Source organism: Mixophyes fleayi, chromosome 9, assembly GCF_038048845.1.
Source record: "Mixophyes fleayi isolate aMixFle1 chromosome 9, aMixFle1.hap1, whole genome shotgun sequence".
Classification (NCBI taxonomy): domain Eukaryota; kingdom Metazoa; phylum Chordata; class Amphibia; order Anura; family Limnodynastidae; genus Mixophyes; species Mixophyes fleayi.
Window position 1 is genome coordinate 48,469,775 of NC_134410.1, and position 18,774 is coordinate 48,488,548.

The 18,774-nt window shown below is 39.4% G+C and overlaps 1 protein-coding gene across 1 annotated transcript; it reads left to right on the forward strand.

The window, feature by feature from the left end:
- Positions 1-263: 263 nt before the first annotated feature.
- LOC142100630 (phosphoglycerate kinase) lies at positions 264-18,529 on the forward strand. The gene is made up of 11 exons (XM_075184306.1): positions 264-412; positions 4,190-4,240; positions 5,374-5,529; positions 8,264-8,408; positions 9,784-9,887; positions 11,207-11,326; positions 14,096-14,210; positions 16,210-16,389; positions 16,807-16,984; positions 17,122-17,220; positions 18,089-18,529. The coding sequence occupies exons 1-11, from the start codon at positions 348-350 to the stop codon at positions 18,127-18,129; spliced, it is 1,254 nt and encodes a 417-aa protein (XP_075040407.1). The 5' UTR covers positions 264-347; the 3' UTR covers positions 18,130-18,529.
- The last annotated feature ends 245 nt before the right edge of the window (positions 18,530-18,774 follow it).

Here is an 18,774-nt window from a genome sequence, read left to right on the forward strand (position 1 = left end):
TCACACACTTGCAACATATTAAACACTGAATATTTTATTTCTGTTACTTCTGAGCATGGTCTGCACAGTTATTACACAGACGTGACAGACGTGACCAGCCCTCCACGCTGCATTGACTCATCACCCTGTCTGTTTCCTTAGATCCCGCCCATCTCACAGATCTCCGTGGGGCGTGTCCCCTGTCACAGCTGACAGCCGGATTAGCAAATGTTGGTTCACTATGTTTCTCCGCCCCCCGCAGCTCAGACCAATCGGAGGTGTTCTTATGACGGAGCCCCCGCAGTGTTAAGGTGACCTGCGCCGAGGTTGCTGTTGCCATTTGCGAGCCGAGCGGATCTGCAGCCAACATGTCTCTGTCTAACAAGCTGACCCTGGATAAGGTGGATGTGAAGGGGAAGAGGGTGGTGATGAGGTGAGATGTGCACCTGTGTTATAGCTTGTTCTACTGCTCATGTGCCAGTCTCTGCTTGCAGGCTGTGATGGAGACGCAGCTAGAAGAGTAAATGAGCAGTCTACCTGCTGGGCTCAATTGCATGAAAATGAAGTCCCTCGTGTAATGCCTTTACATGCCATGTATGTAACTGGGGGCTGTGATCTGCTATACATGATCTCCTGTCCTGTGTGTGGGTGTGACTGCAGCATCCCTAGCAAGTGATTATCTGTAGTGCTCTCACAGAAGGCCATCACTGTATCACTTATTTATTGTTCTCTAGCCACTCATGGAAAATACATCTCTATCCAGGGCAGGGATGGCAAAACTTGACTTTTCAGCCTATTTTAAAGGATGAAAAATGCAGGTGACCCAGCCCAAGGTAGCCCACTATCTGAGTGGTGGCTTGGGGGGCAGATGCCCCCTAGCCCAGCCTGCCCCTGTCTATCTATCTAGCCATCCATCCCATTTTTTCTTCTTAGATAAGTGAAAGTGTTAAGTTAAATGCTTAGTGGATATGTCTAGGGGCAGAATGACTCATTGAAGGTTACTGGCAGCACATTTCACAATTACCCCTCATGTTTGTTAAACTTGCACCACACAAAGATCCTCATCACACATAACAGTATTTCAACCAGATTACAAAAGTTATCATTGAAAAATATTTTCAATGGATGTAATAAATTGGTATTTTTGTTGTTAATAATTTTATAAATCCCTTTGGTATTCATTATTAATTGATAAAAAAATGCTACTGCTGGACAGATTATTTATTAATCCTAGAGACGGAAAATGACAGTTCTAGTAATGAGCATATCTATCAGCCCAACTCCCTTTTCAGTGTGATTGTACTTCTTTAAAATTAAATCAACCTGAGCTGAATTGGTTAAAAAATTAAAAAAATACATTTTATCTTCATTGCATACATTTAGTTCATGGGTTTTGTTTTGTTTGTTTTGGGTTTTTTTTCAATTTGCGAATTGCTGAAAAGTCAAATTTGCAGGAATTATATTCGCAATAAATCAGCATTGCAAGGAATTGTCATATGCCCAAGCAGCACATTTGTATACTATTTCTGATGATTGCACTGGGGATCATTTTGTTTCACCTGACAGCTTGAAGATTTTTACAGAATGTGGTTGCACAGGTACTGTCATCTACACATGGGTGAAATTGTGTCATTGGATGTGATATATCTTCTTCTGCGGAGGGCACACCAAGGGCACACGTGCTGGGAAAATGGATATGAAAACTATTGTGTACTTTAGATTCATCTAAGTGATTCTTTTACCGTTATATTGTACTAGCAGCATAGGCAAACAGATAAGACTGTGTGGCATTATCATTTTAAAATGCAATAGTAGGGTAAATTACAAGGCCAATTATCCCATTCCTCTTTTTAAGACACTTTTCATGCATTTAGTAATGTGTGAACCCTTTGGAACACTAAAGAATACATTGGCTTTCATGTTTGTTTGGTTTTTTTTTTTGGTTTTTTTATGGTTTGTATTGATGAACTGGTGTCTGTGACCCCTACATTTGGGCCTGTCAAGAATGCCAAGATTCTGTCTGGCATCTTTCTGAAGACTAAAATAGTACACAGGGAATGATGGGAGGAGCTGCTAATGTGTGGCCTAATTTAACATGTCTAGTGCCATATTTGTTTAGCATAGTGACATGTGGCAGTAGTTTTTACTTGTTCTGTTGCACTTTTCAGATGAAAATTAAGATTTACAGTAAGTAAGCACTTGTACACGTATAAATTAAGCATCATAGATAGACTGTTCATTCAAATGGGAAGTGTGCTTATTTTATGCTGAGGTTAATGCATGCTAGCCCGTGTCAAAAGGCCAATTTAACTTACAGGACCTCTGATCCTTGGCCAGTCATGCTGGAGGATGAAGGTATGTAGGATTTACTGGTAGCATAGCATACTATTCTGCATGCGGATTGTCATGTAAGCAAAGGAGGGCACAATACAATATTTATGCAGATAAGCCAATGTGAAATTGTAAGCCTGTGTATGCCTCTTCCTGTGCTTGCTGTATTTCTGCCAAAAAGACCTAACTTCCGTTATAAGATGAGTCACAGTGCTGCATGCTTAAGTAATGGTCCATGTTCCTCTATTAAACTGTCACAAGCACCTACATATGCCACAGGCTTGGGCATTTTTAATTGTTACAAAGCAAGTTTTAAAGAAACGGACCAGTTTTGTAAACAGAAGCTTTACCTTATACGAGGGATGTGACCTCACTGCCCTATGGCATTAGGCTTACCTGATGATCTGCAAATGGGACTAGCAACCTGCAGCCTGATCTTGGATGAGTGCCAGCCAGTAACAGAGGTTTTAACTGCTAAACTTGTGATTAATTATGGCTATAATGGCTTGGTACTCTGCAATCCTGGCTCACATAGTTTGCAGCCAATATATCTTAACATTTTCTGTAACGGAGGAGATGGCCACACTAGAGTGTGTTTGTACAGCAGTGTTTAGTAGCGGTAGGGATTAAATGTATATTTAGTAGTTCAAAATTGGGTGCGCATCCGGGCTGGATAGGAGCACTGCATAATGTTACAGCAACATGGTTAGGAAAGGCCTCCTTTGATTCCTGTTTACCACTGTAGCATGAAGACTGTCTTTCTTAAACAACCTCTGTGTAATTTAAACAAATAACCCAAACAAGATAATGTCTGATCACTGTTATACATAACTGCATTAGACCTTGTTAGAAGATGCAATATTTGCACAATAAAATCACAGCTCACTAACCAGCAGTTTTAGAAGCCTCCTGTTACTCACTGTTTTAAGTCAGTGAGTCATCCCTGTGATCAGTGCTGAATGCAGACAGAACCATTAATATACTGGTTTGTGACTGGTCACTCGGATTCATTGACAAATGGCCTCCATTATTTGGATAGGTCATTCTAAAATGTTTTGTCTTCAATTTTATGATGTCACTTAGTAATCAAAATTATGTATTGATATAGTAGCTGCTTTGCTATTGAAATACAGCATTTGTAACCAGTTTACTTTTTGACATATTAAATGGGTTGTTTGCTCACGATGTGTGTAGTGAATGTGGCTCATGTATAAACTGGCTAATTCATTCAACGAGTGCTTCCACTGTACAGTGCAATCCTAGCTGCTTGAACATCCAAGATGGTCTGAATGTGCCAGTGCTGCCATCTTTTCCTGCAGTCAGCTTTCTAGGACACAGGAATTGTGCGAGGCCAGTCAAAACCCCTTTATGGGGTAACAGTGTTCCTATAGCTCTGGATTATATGGACTGGCTGCTGCAAGGTCTGAACTAGCAGTAAAGCATTTAATTCAAATCAGTCTATCATTTTATGCGTACATGTTGTGCCGTTTTTGTCATCGTTGGCTCACCTTACAGCTTTGTTAATTTTGTGCCAGCTCATTCACCAGAACCTAATGTATATTGTGTCCATGGCTGCAGTTATACAACAGATTAAACTAATCCGACTGGTTATTGAATGGAGATATTGTCTTACATTTGCTTTTCACCCAACTGCAGAGCCATTTCTACAAGGTCTACGGATGCAGTTTAGTTCTATGTTGCATTTGGTTAAACAAGCAGTAAGAAAAATCATAGCTGCAAATATATAGTAGAATAAGGTTGTTTGTGTAACGCAACATATACATACGTTTAAAAATGTGACTTTAAAAGGGCACATCTCTCTGTTTATTAGACCACATCAGGACACATGAATGTAAATCTTTCTCTCGTTTTTCCTTAGAGTTGACTTCAATGTTCCAATGAAAAATAATCAGATAACAAACAACCAAAGGTAAGTTGATACGCTCATGACATCTTCCATCTGGTCCACCACTGTCCTAGTAGAATAGATTTGGCTCATAAAATTTACAGTATATGGAAATGGTTCTATTTTTATAGATCACTCTAACTACATGCATGTCACTTGGTTTACTTACATTTGATATCTGTTTAAAAAGGTCTAATAAAACAATGCAACATCTAATGTCCTAGTTACTTAGTGTACAGATCCTTGGGAACCTCAGGCTTAAACATATTTGGAGAATTTCTTTGAAATGTTGTGCCCAAAAACGTGAAGCAAGTTTTCCCTCCAGAGATTGGCATCTTGATGCAGTGTTGCAGAATTTCAGCTGGTCTTTCCTCCTAGAAGCGTTCCTGTCCTGCACTAATGATGTCTATAGATCAACATTGCATGTTGATACAAAAGGAGCCTGTGCCTTTCTAAAGTTCTGCTGTTTCAAACAAGTGTTGTCTGACACCCCTCACCATTTAGGTAATCTGCAGTGTCCTAGTACCTGTGGCTGTGTTAATCTGTGTCTTTAAATGAGAGCTGCTGTCGTTTCATGCTGGGGAGCTCCCAACACTCTCTGGCATACAGACAGCCATGATCGAACAGAAAATTTGCACACTGCTGAATAGTAGAGATGACCCCACTCAGAGCCGTAACTTAGAATTCTAGCGCCTGGGGCGAGAAAGACAAATGCCGCCCCCCCCTAGCCCTCATTTTTAACCAAATGAACCTAAAATATTCCTAAATTGCGCCCCCCCTTCAGCGTTGCTCCCTGGTCGGTCGCCCCTGTCGCACAGCCCTAGTTACGACCCTGCCCCCACTCGGCGTACTAGTATTGGTCAGAGCTTTATAAAGAAAATAAAAATAATCCTAAAAGGATTTTGCATATTTTCTTTTATTGAAGGTGTGCAGTGAAAATGAAATGCTTGTGAAGCAAATGACATTGGCACAACTTCAATTTAAGTATTTTTAAACCTATATTGCTTGTAACTTGATGCAGCCAGCAGGTCATGTTAGTACGTCTTATTCATTCCACATAGCGGTGAATTCAATAGTGTTTCTTGAATGTAATTTGCTTTTTGTTTTGAGTACGGCTATCTCTTGCTTTCTAACGCTGATCTGTGTCCTCTCTCCAGGATTAAGGCTGCTGTCCCCAGCATTCAGCACTGCTTAGACCATGGAGCCAAATCTGTTGTTTTAATGAGCCACTTGGGGAGGCCGGATGGTGTTCCCATGCCTGATAAGTACTCCCTGGCACCAGTAGCTCAGGAACTTAAAACTCTTATGAAAAGGTAACAAAATGGTTTTATTCTTTTTTTATATTTATTTCTAGCAAAAAATATGATTGGACTCTGTTAATACCAAAGTGTATCTTTGTTCTAATCAACTTTGTAGTGGTCATCATTTATTTATATAGCACCACTTATTTCGCAGCGCTGTACAGAGAACTCGCATCTGTCCCTGCCCCAATGGAGCTTTCGGTCTAAATTCCCTAACACACAGAGACTAGGGTCAATTTGATAGCAGACATTTAACCTACTAGGAAAAAAAGGCACAAGTTGTGGCACTAGTAAATCTTCAAACATATTTTTTTTATGGAGAGTATTTTATGTACAATAAATAAGTCCAGCAATAATGAACTGTGATCAGGGAGCCCAAGCACACTTGGTATGGAAAATTTCTCCTCTTCAGTAAATCAGCTGGTGTACCTTACAGGGATTGATGATAATTCCTGGTATCCTCCATCATCATCACCATTTATTTATATAGCGCCACTAATTCTGTAGCGCTGTACAGAGAACTCGCTCACATCAGTCCCTGCCCCATTGTCCTTAGAATTCATATAAGAGTCTTTAGATTTGAATCCCGCTGTCAATCTGCAGTGCAGAAAAGATGTATTGTTCCAATCGATTGGAGTGTCACAAAAAAACGTGTATACACGGAACAGGGAAAAACATAGGGTGCTTCCGAACTTGCTATTTAGTACATGGCGCTAGCTCCGGTCATATTACCATATGTGTTATCAAAGGCCAGCCACTCGATCATAATAATAAACAATTTCAAATACAGCAAGTGGCGTCTTTCTGTCAATATAAGCAGCAGTGTTTGTTTTTATGGCAGACTTCATTGTCGAACGTAATTTATTTAGATCGGAGCAGCTCTTATTTACACCACTGATCCTGATCATGTGACCACTTCTTTTTAATTGGCTTGTTGATCGATGTTAATAATGAGCAATTTTGTATATAGCATTTCTTTTAGTTGTTACTGAGACAGATATCGTTGGCCCAAACAACTCAAATTATGCATCAAGACTGGCAAAAAAGAAACGAAAATACACATATTCACATTGCAGATTCCGATCATGTGACCATATATCTTATTAGCCGGTCACTCAATACTGGTATTTAACAATTCTACAAAACGGCACCTTCAATGCTATACATATAAACATCTATAATAAAAAATAAACCAAATTTAACTACGATGATGACAAGGCGTACCTATAAATAAACAAACTGTATATATGATACACTGTCTATATAATAAAATATAGATTAAGCCCTCTCACTTTCATCTCTGTAAATAAACGACATTTTGAGGGCAAATACTAGGCTGCCTTTACGTTGTAAAATCATCCATAATACAAAATAAAAATACAAGAACCACATGGGGTACAAATAAAAGAAGCATGTATTGCATATAGAAACCTATTAATGAATAATTTAACTAATAAACATTTGTAATTAAACATTATTAAATGGGAAATATATATAAAATACTTGTATTACTTTGGAAATAAAGAATATATTCGACCTATACATGATCACCATACACCACGTAGAAACTTGATGTATTAGAAACTAATTATCACTCAATTATAAATTCCAATATTAAAACTAGTAAAGTGTGTGTGGCAGAAACGTAAACTAAATGTAAAACTAATACTCCATTACATTATGAATACAGAAATCATAACATAACCTACTAGTATGTTTTTGGAGTGTGGGAGGAAACCCACACAAACATGGGGAGAACATACAAACTCCACACAGATAAGGCCATGGTCAGGAACCAAACTCGTGACCCCAGTGCTGTGAGGCAGAAGTGCTAACCACTAAGCATCCATGCTGCCCATGCCTAGTATAACATAAGCCCTTTAGCAATTGTTACATTAATAGTTCTTCTGCTCTGACAAAAAAAACGCAATTTAGTCTCTCTAGAACATTGGTAAGACAAAAAGATGAAATGTAAAGAATACTGTTCATTACCAGTGATTTTCTCTGCCTTTATTAAAGCTCTGTGCGTAATAAAGTATAACCCTTAAAGACCATGAGGATTTATCAAACCTTTTAAAAAAGAAAAGTGGAGGTGGTAACCATAGCAACCAATCAGACTCTATCATTTTTTTTTACTACATTCTAGTAAATGGTTGCTATAGGAAACTCCGCCTTTCCTTTTTTAGATAGATTTACCACACTATCTCCATGTTTCCTGTGCAGTAGGTTGTGCTTGCTAGGACCATAAGATCCATCCATTATAGGATGGCCAAGCGGCACCTGTCTGGCTCTTCAGTGCACAGGGCCTGTTAATGTGGATATCTGCCTACTAGATTTATGGATATGCATGACAATTATTTGAACAGTTTTTCTAAAATGTTTGTTTTTGGGGTTCTTTATTTAGTCACTCAGTGCTATCATGCCTGTTTGCAAATATTGCTGAGTATATGACTAGCATCCCTTGTATGTTACTATCGAAGTGGGGCTGAGTATTTAGTAATTGGTTATATCATAAAGTGACCGCTATGTAAATGTATAGTATAATTATACCAGATTTGTCTGTCTCTGCGGAACTAATCCATAGTAACAATATGAATAGTATTGTCAAACCTGTCAGTGTGAAAACAATATAATTGAATTTGCAGCATATAAAAGGTGTTATGATATTTTATGCTGAATGTGTCTCCAGACTAACATGTCTGAAGCATGTTTATTAAGAAGGTCCTCATTCATACTTTATGTGCAGGGAGGTCGTGTTCCTGAAGGACTGTGTGGGAGCAGAAGTAGAAGCTGCATGTGCTGATCCCGCCCCAGGGAGTGTTCTGCTTCTAGAGAACCTGAGGTTTCATGTGGAGGAAGAGGGAAAGGGCAAAGATGCAGCTGGGAACAAGGTTAGAAACTGCAATAAAACCATGTAGGGGTTTATAATCTATATACACTACCTGCCCCTCCAAACAGATGTGACCTACACCCATCACTGACTGTCCACACTATTTGGCTTAACCGTTTTTCCCACATGCTGTTTCATAGAACAGCCAGAGGCAATCTGTCAGTTTGTCCTTTCTAAATCTGGGATAAAGGCAAGTGCATAGATTATGAAAACCTGACTCTAGCTGGAGGGTTTATGACCTCTGACATTTTACTGAAGGTCAGGGAGAGAGCCCTTTGGCTGCTGGGTTCTATTTTAAGCATGACTGGCTTGGTTTAGCACTGTCCTTGAGTATTCCCTTTACTGTACAGCTCGATAAACGCTGACCTATACTTAGGTGACCTTTACTGGCTGAAATGGGAGAGCCAGTGTGTGAACTGAGGTTTTACTGGTGCTTATCGGACAGTTCTACAAATTTAAGGTGGAGAATCTATAAAAATAGTATATTTCAATCTTAAACCAATATTCAAAATGTTCTTTCAACCAGGCAATTAAGATAAATTAAATAAAATGTTTGCCTCTGTTTAGATTGCCATAGTTTTTGTTTTAATTACAAATTGTATTTGTAAAAGTACAGTAAGAAATGGATAACACTAAGTGTTAAATGAATGTTGACTGTTTGTCGATATTGAGTGAAACTGTTAATGAATTGGGTCTGTATCAACATAACTGTAGTATTTATGGTCTCCACCACATGCATGTATTACAAAATGCTTTTTACAGCTATATATCTTCTGCGCTGGAATTCCTGAATATATATTGATATTATCCATTTCCAAATTAGATAGAGATATTGGTCGGGTGTAGTTGATGATGAGGTATCTGTGTGACATGTTGTCTGTTAACAAATAAAGAGAGCGTTCTAAAGATATTATGGACAAGGTGCAGTAATCCAATGCAGCCAATCAAAAATGGTCATCAGTTGATTGCAACTTGAAATTAATTAAAGCAAATGTGTATCATCTGCTACAGCCAGCTATTGGTCCACAGCCCATTAATCAGGGTGACAAAACTATATCGGCTAGTGTTTCTTTATAGTTTGTTACTCTTTACTTTTGTGCTTTACTTGCCATTTATGTTAATGTTATGTTTTCTTTTCTTTTCTTTTTTTCTGCCTCCTCTGTTTACTATGGACAGACAAACTAATATTAAAGTGCTAGAGGGCCATGGAGCTATGTGTAAAAGTACCCATTGAATTAACTACTTCAGTAACCTTTTATAAACCAGTGTATTGAACAAAAATATTCTGCTTCTATGGCCAAATAAACTCCTATTGAAACCTCTCCTGCAGATATTGTATATTCCTGTTCTATAGTCATGTGTCATTGTACTTTTAGGTTAAAGCAGATGCTGCCAAAGTGGAAGCTTTCCGAGCTTCTCTGTCTAAACTTGGAGACATCTACGTCAATGATGCTTTCGGAACTGCACACAGAGCTCACAGGTAATGGAGCAATATGACGTCCAGGTTACTGATTTACTTAGTTAAATTAGCAACAACGTCTGTACCGACTGAAGCCTCATGAGAATAGTCCTGCTAGCTGGAGAGCCAGTGGGGAATAGATAATGCTCTGTTATGAGACAAATTTAACACCATAGCTTCCAAGTTTCCTCGATATCAGGGAATTAAAGGTCTGTGATGCTCTTGGTAGTGTCACATTCATTGACACTCTGGTATTTCTATAGTCAGGGCAGACGGCACAGAGATAATCCCTTCTAACATCCTAAATAAGAGCATTAGTTCTCTATGGTGAAGATGTTATAGGCATGGCTAGTGAAATACCGACTGAATTTGGGAGTATCACAAGCTGTGCACTGTGTGGCCAGTTTAATTGTCAGCTTGTGGGCCGCTTGGAGCCCCCACCCCCCTCTCTCATCAGATCAGGTAGAGATCCATGCTTATGGTCAGATGTCCTCAGACTGGTTACTGAAACATGTGCTTGGCCACCAGCTGAACAGATGGTAAAAGCATGTAATGCTGTGTTCAACCGTTTAGGTGTCCTCTTGTTTGAATTGGGAAGACATACAGATCTTCAGATAGTTGAGATTTTGTTGGGGGGGGGAAAAAATACTTGCCAGGTGTTACTGGGGTACCCCTATGATCCATATTATTGCTTGGCAGTCACACAATCTTTCTGTCTTCAATACATAATACATGCTACATGTCCAAAATGAGTGGCATTTAGGGATTTGAATAAAAACATTATTGGCTTCTACCAGAGATTAAAATGGATTTTTCACACTATCTTTGATGCAAATCCCTGAGTGCCACTCTTTTTTTTGGACATATTTCCAGCCAGAATCTCCACCTTCCTTGAAATGAGCACTAGAGCCCATCTATATGTCTTACTGACCAGATTGGACATTAAATGGGGTACTCTGACTCTGCATGTCTGCTTTATTAGCAAATTTACATTTCAAGTAACTGAAATCCTGTATTGGGACATGCATAGTACTTTAGACCTAGGGCACTGCTACATGCTGGGTCTGTTTGCTGGTGGAAGCAGCTCTATAAGTTCCTAGGAAAAGCTGCTGGGATTTAATTGATTCTTTTTAGGGAAAATTTAGCTCTTTGGAGCTGATGCTCTGTTCTTTAATTCTGCAATTAAAGTCTAACCATACTACAACTGTACTAATTCTATTTGTCCAGAAACACTCACTGCAAATGTCTGTTTCTGTTCTATCCTCCCATGCCCAGTGGTTCATTGTACTGTAGCTGTGTCCTCATACCTGCCATATAACATGTTTCTATTTTTCTTCTAGCTCCATGGTTGGCGTTAACCTGCCCCAGAGAGCTGCTGGCTTCTTAATGAAGAAAGAGCTTGATTATTTTGCCAAGGCTTTGGAGAACCCAGAGAGACCTTTCCTTGCCATCCTTGGAGGGTAATTATCTTTCAATTTTTTACAATATGAAGTGGCTGGTGATATTGCCTTTTTAGCACACGTTCCTTCAGACATGATACCTTCACATTACCTATTCAGGATGACTTCACTCAAATGTTGACATTTTTGAGATCCTGGGACTTTGGGCATTTATGAAATATTAAACAAACAAAAAAAAATTGCTATCAACCAGTTATATCCTCAAAACTGCATAGTTGAAATCTACATTAGTTTAATGATCGCGTTACCCCTCTTATATTTTATAACTGACTTTATAGAAGGGGAGCTCCTTAATGGTATGCTACTGCTTTCTACACTTTCCAATCCTAGTGGATGGGTCCAAATAATCGCCTTGTAGGAGCCGTGTGCTAAGCCTTTCTATATTCTGTATTGGGTTGGACATTTCATTCCTCAAACGTTACATTTGTTTGCTCGGAAAATCATTTTAGAGTTGTTCAATAAACCTTAAAATAATTCTACAGAGTTTGCACCACATCACTAATTATGTGTCTGGCTATCTGCTACAGCATATACTGCTACTATAAATATTTTTTAAACTAGACCAAAGCAGTGTATCCATTATAGGTTTCTTGCTCTTGCTATATACAACCCTGTATTAGAGAGTTGTAGTCCTAGTCTACCCCAGTCAAAAGGCTGAGGTTTTACAAGTGATGTAAGATATTATAAAACGCGCTTGTGTATAGGCATAAATACCTCTTTCATGGAGCCCTGAAAAATAGTGCAACCATTCTTTTACATGTGACCCCAATTGTGCAGAAATTACATGTGGTATCACAACGCAAGACTGGTCCTTTGCAATGTTTTACTTGTAATAAAAAGCAGTTTACTGTACACTCCACTTGTGCCAGTCCCAGGACAAAACGTCTTGGAACTTGACAAGCTAGGAGGGAAGTGTTTAACGATATCATACCATGCTCTGGACATTGGGGGTTAATAAATGCACTGGAACAAGGTGCCAGTGCCTATAGCAACCAATTGGATTGTGGACGAATTTATAAATTGCAATTGAATAGTGTTTAAAGTGCTTTCTAAAGGTTGGCTTTCAAAAACTGTTTTACAAAAGGGACTATTTAGCAAAGTAAAAATATGATGGTGTCTGACAGCTCTACGTTAATGTGATACTCTATACTGTAAGGAAGTGTTCATTGATGTGGATACAGTGGCTGGCTCTATTGTGCTAAACTACTGATGTGTTTTACATGATAACTGCAGACTTTGACCTCTTGCCTCAGGACACTGCTCTCTACTCTAGTAGCACTGCACAATGCTGAGTAAGCAGAGAGGCTTCTGTTAAAGCAACCACTACAGGCCATAGAGCACTTTCTATTTATATTGTAGTTGTGCACAGCATGCTCTGTTGGTTTAGCACTGTCTGTATGAGCTTGGGCCATATGAATACTCTGCACTTGTCTTTACTAAGTTGTTAAATAATGTTAAACAGTTTAATATTTTGACCTTTTTTCAATCAGGAGTTAATTGTTTCACTTATTTCTGCATAGTGTAAAAAGAAATTCCAACAAAACAAACTTCCCTTTGGGGTGGCATCTTATAGTTTAGGCTAGAATACTGAAAGTTTAATGCTTACCTGTGTCTGGGTGCCTCTCGCCCTTCTCCCCTCAATCTGGCATGTCCGATTTTAAGTGACTCCAGCAGAGCACTCCTTTCTCATCTGACATATGATGTCCCTTCTCCTTTTTGTGTGGCTGGGATGTTCATAGGGAAGAGTCATGGACCACAATCTGTTTGACAAAGGCTAGCTTTAAAATGCCTGTGCACAAGCAGCTGTGGAGATGATGGCAAGGAGAATGCTACTCATTACTACATTTTCTAATGCTCAACATATCCCGCCCTGCTCGGACACTAAATTATATCCCTCCTAAGGCACTTGTCCATTAAGCTGTTCTTCCAACAGTGCCGTCATGCATGCATCCTTGGGGCCCCTTGGTGTACCGACATCTCCGGCATTGAGTTACCATGCTCTTCCTGTGAGCGTATCAGATCTTGCATCCTGCAGACTTTGTTTCACTTGCCGCTTTCCATCTTTCCCAGTCTCCAACTGCTCATACCAAGGCCTTCAGTACAGTTCTTTCCCTCCATGTTATTGCTGGACATTTTTGTCGTCTCCTCTTCACATGTCTGTATTCTTCTCTCGTCCTTTGTTACCGGTCTATTTTCCACAACTCACACCCAGTGCAGTAGACACCATCCTGACAGTGACAATAAGGACATTATATGTGCCCTGGATTTAGGGGCCTATTTCAGTTGCGTGCCCTGCTTTGCCTATACCTGTGCCACTAGTGACATGATGACTGAAAACATTTTTATCCAAGCTGGCATCATTGCATGAACTGGTAATGGAGAGAATAGTAGTATAATATTTATGCAAGTTTTATAGGCGTCTAATTTTAACAATGTAACCTTGTACAGACATTTATCCAGGTCAATGGTGCAATCAAAATATGTAATGGTATCTAAATTTATCACATTTGGGTAACTGTAGCATAATCTATAGGTTCACTTACTAGTGAGAGGCATAATCTCTGTGCAGATGGGAGTAACTCTACCATACTCTTGAATGTCAGGTTGTTATTCCTACCACATTGTGTTGTCTAAACTTTACTTCTCAGGCTGGATAATCTAAACTGCAGGGGTCAGAGTTGGGGCAGCAGGAGCATTGTGCATATAAATATCCAAGCACACGACAGCTGCGTCCCTTCTGGAAATCCTAAGCTCGTCTTTTCTTTCCAGGGCCAAGGTCAAGGACAAGATCCAGCTCATCAATAACATGTTGGATAAAGTGAATGAAATGATTATCGGTGGAGGGATGGCATTCACCTTTCTGAAAGTACTGAACAACATGGAGGTATGTCTTGGACAGAACACTGAAGTGGCTTGGCGGAAGTAGGGACTATCTCCCTCCCCTGTCCCTTGTTGCCTAAACAAAGAGTTTATAAAACTATAGAGCACTAGATGGTACCCTTCTACTGGTGTCTAGATGCCCACAGATATATTAATATCCCGTTTTGTTTGTATTTTATTTATTTTTGTGTTGTCAAGCACTAACATTCTAGACTAATGCTCTAATACAGTTGAAATGGTTTCAGGAGCTTATCAGGACAATAGCCATTTTGTGTATAAAAATAAAACAATTATACTTAATTGGTGCAATTGCCAGGGGTGTTGGGTATTATTCTACTGGTACTGTAGAGATGCCCAGAACAGCCCCTCCAAGTTCCGTGCTATAGTGGGAACTGGCTCAGCCTGTCTAGCCAGGTGGTGTGTTCCACTCTAGCAGGAGTCCATGCTCCTTGTCCCCAGGCTGTGTGGTGGTTTGGCTTGCTGAGGATTTGGTGGTCATGCTGCCTGAATTTAATTTTAATTAACGGAGCTTTCCCATTAATTTTCATGTAGTTTCCAGCACAGATGTACTGCTTTAATGACATCTGGTGGTAGGAAAAGAGTAGTGCATGTAATAAACTTAGACTTGGTGCTTGGAGAAATACATTGGAAGATGTGAAGTTTCCTTAGTGTTGAGGCACATGATCAGCATGACAGGTGAAATATCCCTTTTGGCGCTTGTTATGTCAGACAAGTATTAAATGCTGCACTTATAATGAATGTCTACTCCTGATCACTGTCGTGCATGATTCATTTCTGTGTTTTCAGCTTGTGTAAATCTATGTAAAGTGTCACAAGAGCTTTTTGCAGTAGGAGTAGTATTGCTCCAGGAATCTCCTTATGCCTGCATAGACAGGCAGTGTAATCAAGGGACCCCTGTCACACTAGTGTGGGTACACTGTAGGAATGCTGTACATGATTATATTCCACCTCGTTAACTTGTATTTTAACATGTTTTGTTTAAACACATGGGGAAAATACAGCAATATAGATCTGACATTACATAAGAGGGCTTGTTAACTGCTTCATAGAAAATGGTCTCACAAAAAACTGTTAAAATGTTATTATATTTATAAAAACAAAACACATAATAAGTGATCAGTACTTGATGGAATTAAATGTTTACATTCATGATACATCTGCTATTTAAGGCATTGATACATGGGCACCTCCTTTCAAATTGGGGGACTCCAGTGTCTAATTGTTTTCACTTCCAAACTGCTTTTTTTTTGGGGGGGGGGGGGGTGTACAACAGATGACGTCTGAACATTGTCTCCTAGCCAGAAATATTTGTCATTGTATACATTGGCCAGTGATTTCTGAGGGTGGAGTTTTCCTTGTGCAGCTTTGAAACTAGAGCAGAGACTGAGAATTATCCCATTGGCTGGCCAAAAATCCAGTTGGCAGATGACTGCCTGAGCACAAATTGGCAGACTGTCTTATCCTGACATGATCAGAGTGCTGAGATCGGTCCGTGTGGCCAGCATTAAATAGACAACAAGAGTAACTTTAGTCAGCCCCATAGAAACATTCTGAAGGTTCTTTACATCACTTAAGCTTAAAACTACATCACAACAAACACTGCACTTGGCTAATATCTTTGCCCCTGTGCTATAGGTGTTTTTGTTTTTTCTTTTATTCAAGCAGAAGTTGGCAATCCATTTAGGCACCAACCAATCATAACACAGCCAGTGCAAGGGGGTCATCAGGAGGCAATTCAATTTTGGGGCCTACCATTCCCCCTGTGCGGCTGGGCCCTATAGCAGTTGCATGTTGAGCCCTTGAAAGAAAATAATGTGTACATTGAAAAATATCAGTTTGTTCTTTACTCAAAGAAACTAACCTGGACATTTAATTTTTTTTTTACTTTTGTTTAATTTGGGAAAATTTATTTCGGGCAGCATTTAGCAGCCTTTTCCCCTTACTGTTGTATATTAATGTCAACACTTAATTTTTCTTGCTAGATTGGCACTTCATTGTATGATGATGAGGGGGCAAAGATTGTGAAGGACCTGATGGCTAAAGCAGAGAAGAATGGGGTCAGGATAACTTTGCCTGTGGACTTCACAACTGCTGACAAGTTTGATGAGGGTGCCACCACTGGGCATGCCAGCGTCTCCGATGGAATCCCAGCAGGATGGATGGTGAGTCGGTGCTAGAAATGCGTTCTGGGTATGGTGAGACCTGCTATCAGGGTAGTTTCAGAATGTTTATTGAAATGCATGCACTCTTGATTGTGTTTCAAATAGCTGTAAAAGTTGTGCTAAAAATGATCTAAAATGACAGTCAAATAACATCTAAAATATGATTTCAGAATTTTATATTAAATACATTATTAGGCACTGAGTTGGGGAACCATTACTAGAAGATAAAATAAGCAATAGTTTTATTAAATGGATAATTTTCTATCGATTAACATGTACATTTACAATGGATCCCCCTAAGAGTACAAATGTCTGTTCTGAAGCCCGTTTCATGGTGTCTGCTAATGTATGCAGCATTGGTGCGAAGTGCAGAACGGTTTCTAATTTTGTTATATACTTCACGTTTTCTCGGCACAGGGTCTTGACTGTGGGCCTGAAAGTATGAAGCTGTTTGTAGAAGCCGTAGGAAGAGCCAAGCAAATTGTATGGAACGGTCCAGTCGGTGTGTTCGAGTGGGACAAGTTTGCTAAAGGAACTAAAGCGGTGATGGACAAGGTGGTGGAAGTCACAGCCAAGGGCTGTATCACCATCATAGGTGAGTGGTTAGTGTATATTTCCACACATTATACAGTAGAATAGCTGTTTACTCTATAACTGGCTTAACTAATGTGTCTGTGTATAGTTTACTGTGCAGATTGTTCAGTTTGTAGCCTGACACTTGTGCTCTTGCAGGTGGAGGAGATACAGCAACGTGCTGTGCCAAGTGGGACACTGAAGACAAAGTCAGCCACGTCAGCACTGGAGGAGGAGCTAGCCTGGAGCTGCTTGAAGGTAACGCAATGAAGTTGCTGGGTGGAAACATTCATATAAGGGAATATTAGTCTTGCACAACTTTCACTGTTGTAACTTACCCTTTTCCTTCTAGAATCATGTGTATGTCTGTAAGAATATGGATTCTGGGTTATGTTTTGTTCTCCACACTTGCATGGTTTCTGTTGCAAATTGTAGGGATAATAATTATAATATAATGTAAAACATTTCTCATTAAAAGCTCTTGCAAGCTCTGCAGTGCACACGTAACACGTATGAGGGCTCACCGACATACATGCTAGTTGTCACCTAGGAATTAGCTGTAAGTAGTGGGTGGATTTGGGGGGTGCAAACCCTGTTGCTCTTGGAACTCCAGTCCGGCTGTCAGACTAACATGTCCGCAGAGCAGATGACAAGGTTGGCGTTTTCTTGATTTTTATATGAACCCCACTGCATAGGGATTCTCAATAGGTTTTTTTTGTTTGTTTTTTTTTGGTGTACTGCTCTTATCATTTTATACCTATTTAACCTTTCAACTAAATACTGCAATGACTAAAAAGTGATTTGACTTAGATGTGCTCAAATTTCAAGCAATTGGCCAATGCAAAGGAAGTCCTATGTAATCCACATTAATGTAGTATGAAGTCAATGATATACTGCAGCTAACTGTATGATCTGTGCCTGCAGTCTTTTATATTCCAGCAGTTTTGTATGAGTAGCTGATGACAGCTTTTTATAGTAGACTCTCTGTAACTGTGGGACTCCTCGTATTGACTGTATCCAATATTTAGTGAGCGTCAATTGTTTTTGTGTCCAGTTGTAAGTGTTCTCGGTGGATAATGTCTTCATTATATTTCATTGTGGGTTTTTTTTTTGCTCTCCCTTACAGGTAAAGTCCTCCCTGGAGTAGATGCTCTGAGTAGTGTGTAAACTGTTTTATTGAATGTCCATGATCTTGAGTAACGGTTTGGGTCAGTCCTGGGAAAAGAACACTGATGTCAAAACCCAGATAAACCCACGAGCACTTTACCCAAAACTCCCACAGTTCTTAACTGGACAGAACGCGGTCAGTTAATCACTTGGCAACCTCTGTGCATTACATTGTTGGTGTTATGCTAATAAAAGGGTTAATAAGAACTGTTTCTCCTTTACCCACTTAATAACTTGTATGGACAGAGTGTGTTCAAGGCTCCTTTGTATACTGTTGTTGTTAGATGTATATATTGCCCTGTAGATGTTTCATTGTGGGTCTGTTGATCACCAAATTCTAATGTTAACTGTTTACCGGATACATTGGCTCAGTCCGCTCAATAAAAACAACTGAACAAAACTTTTGGTCCAGGTTACTTCTAGTTTCATCAAGTTTGTGATTGTATTATGTGCTTTTGTAATATATATTCATATAATCTCCAAGTGATTTTATACTTGATGACCCATGATTAACTTTGAAAGTGATGTGTAGAACTTTCCATAAAGGTAAAACACGCCTGGCTATGAGGATCACACCATACAAGCAGTTTGTTTGGTTTTACTTTATGTAGGCTAAGAAATAATTTAACCACTTCTCTAAAGCAT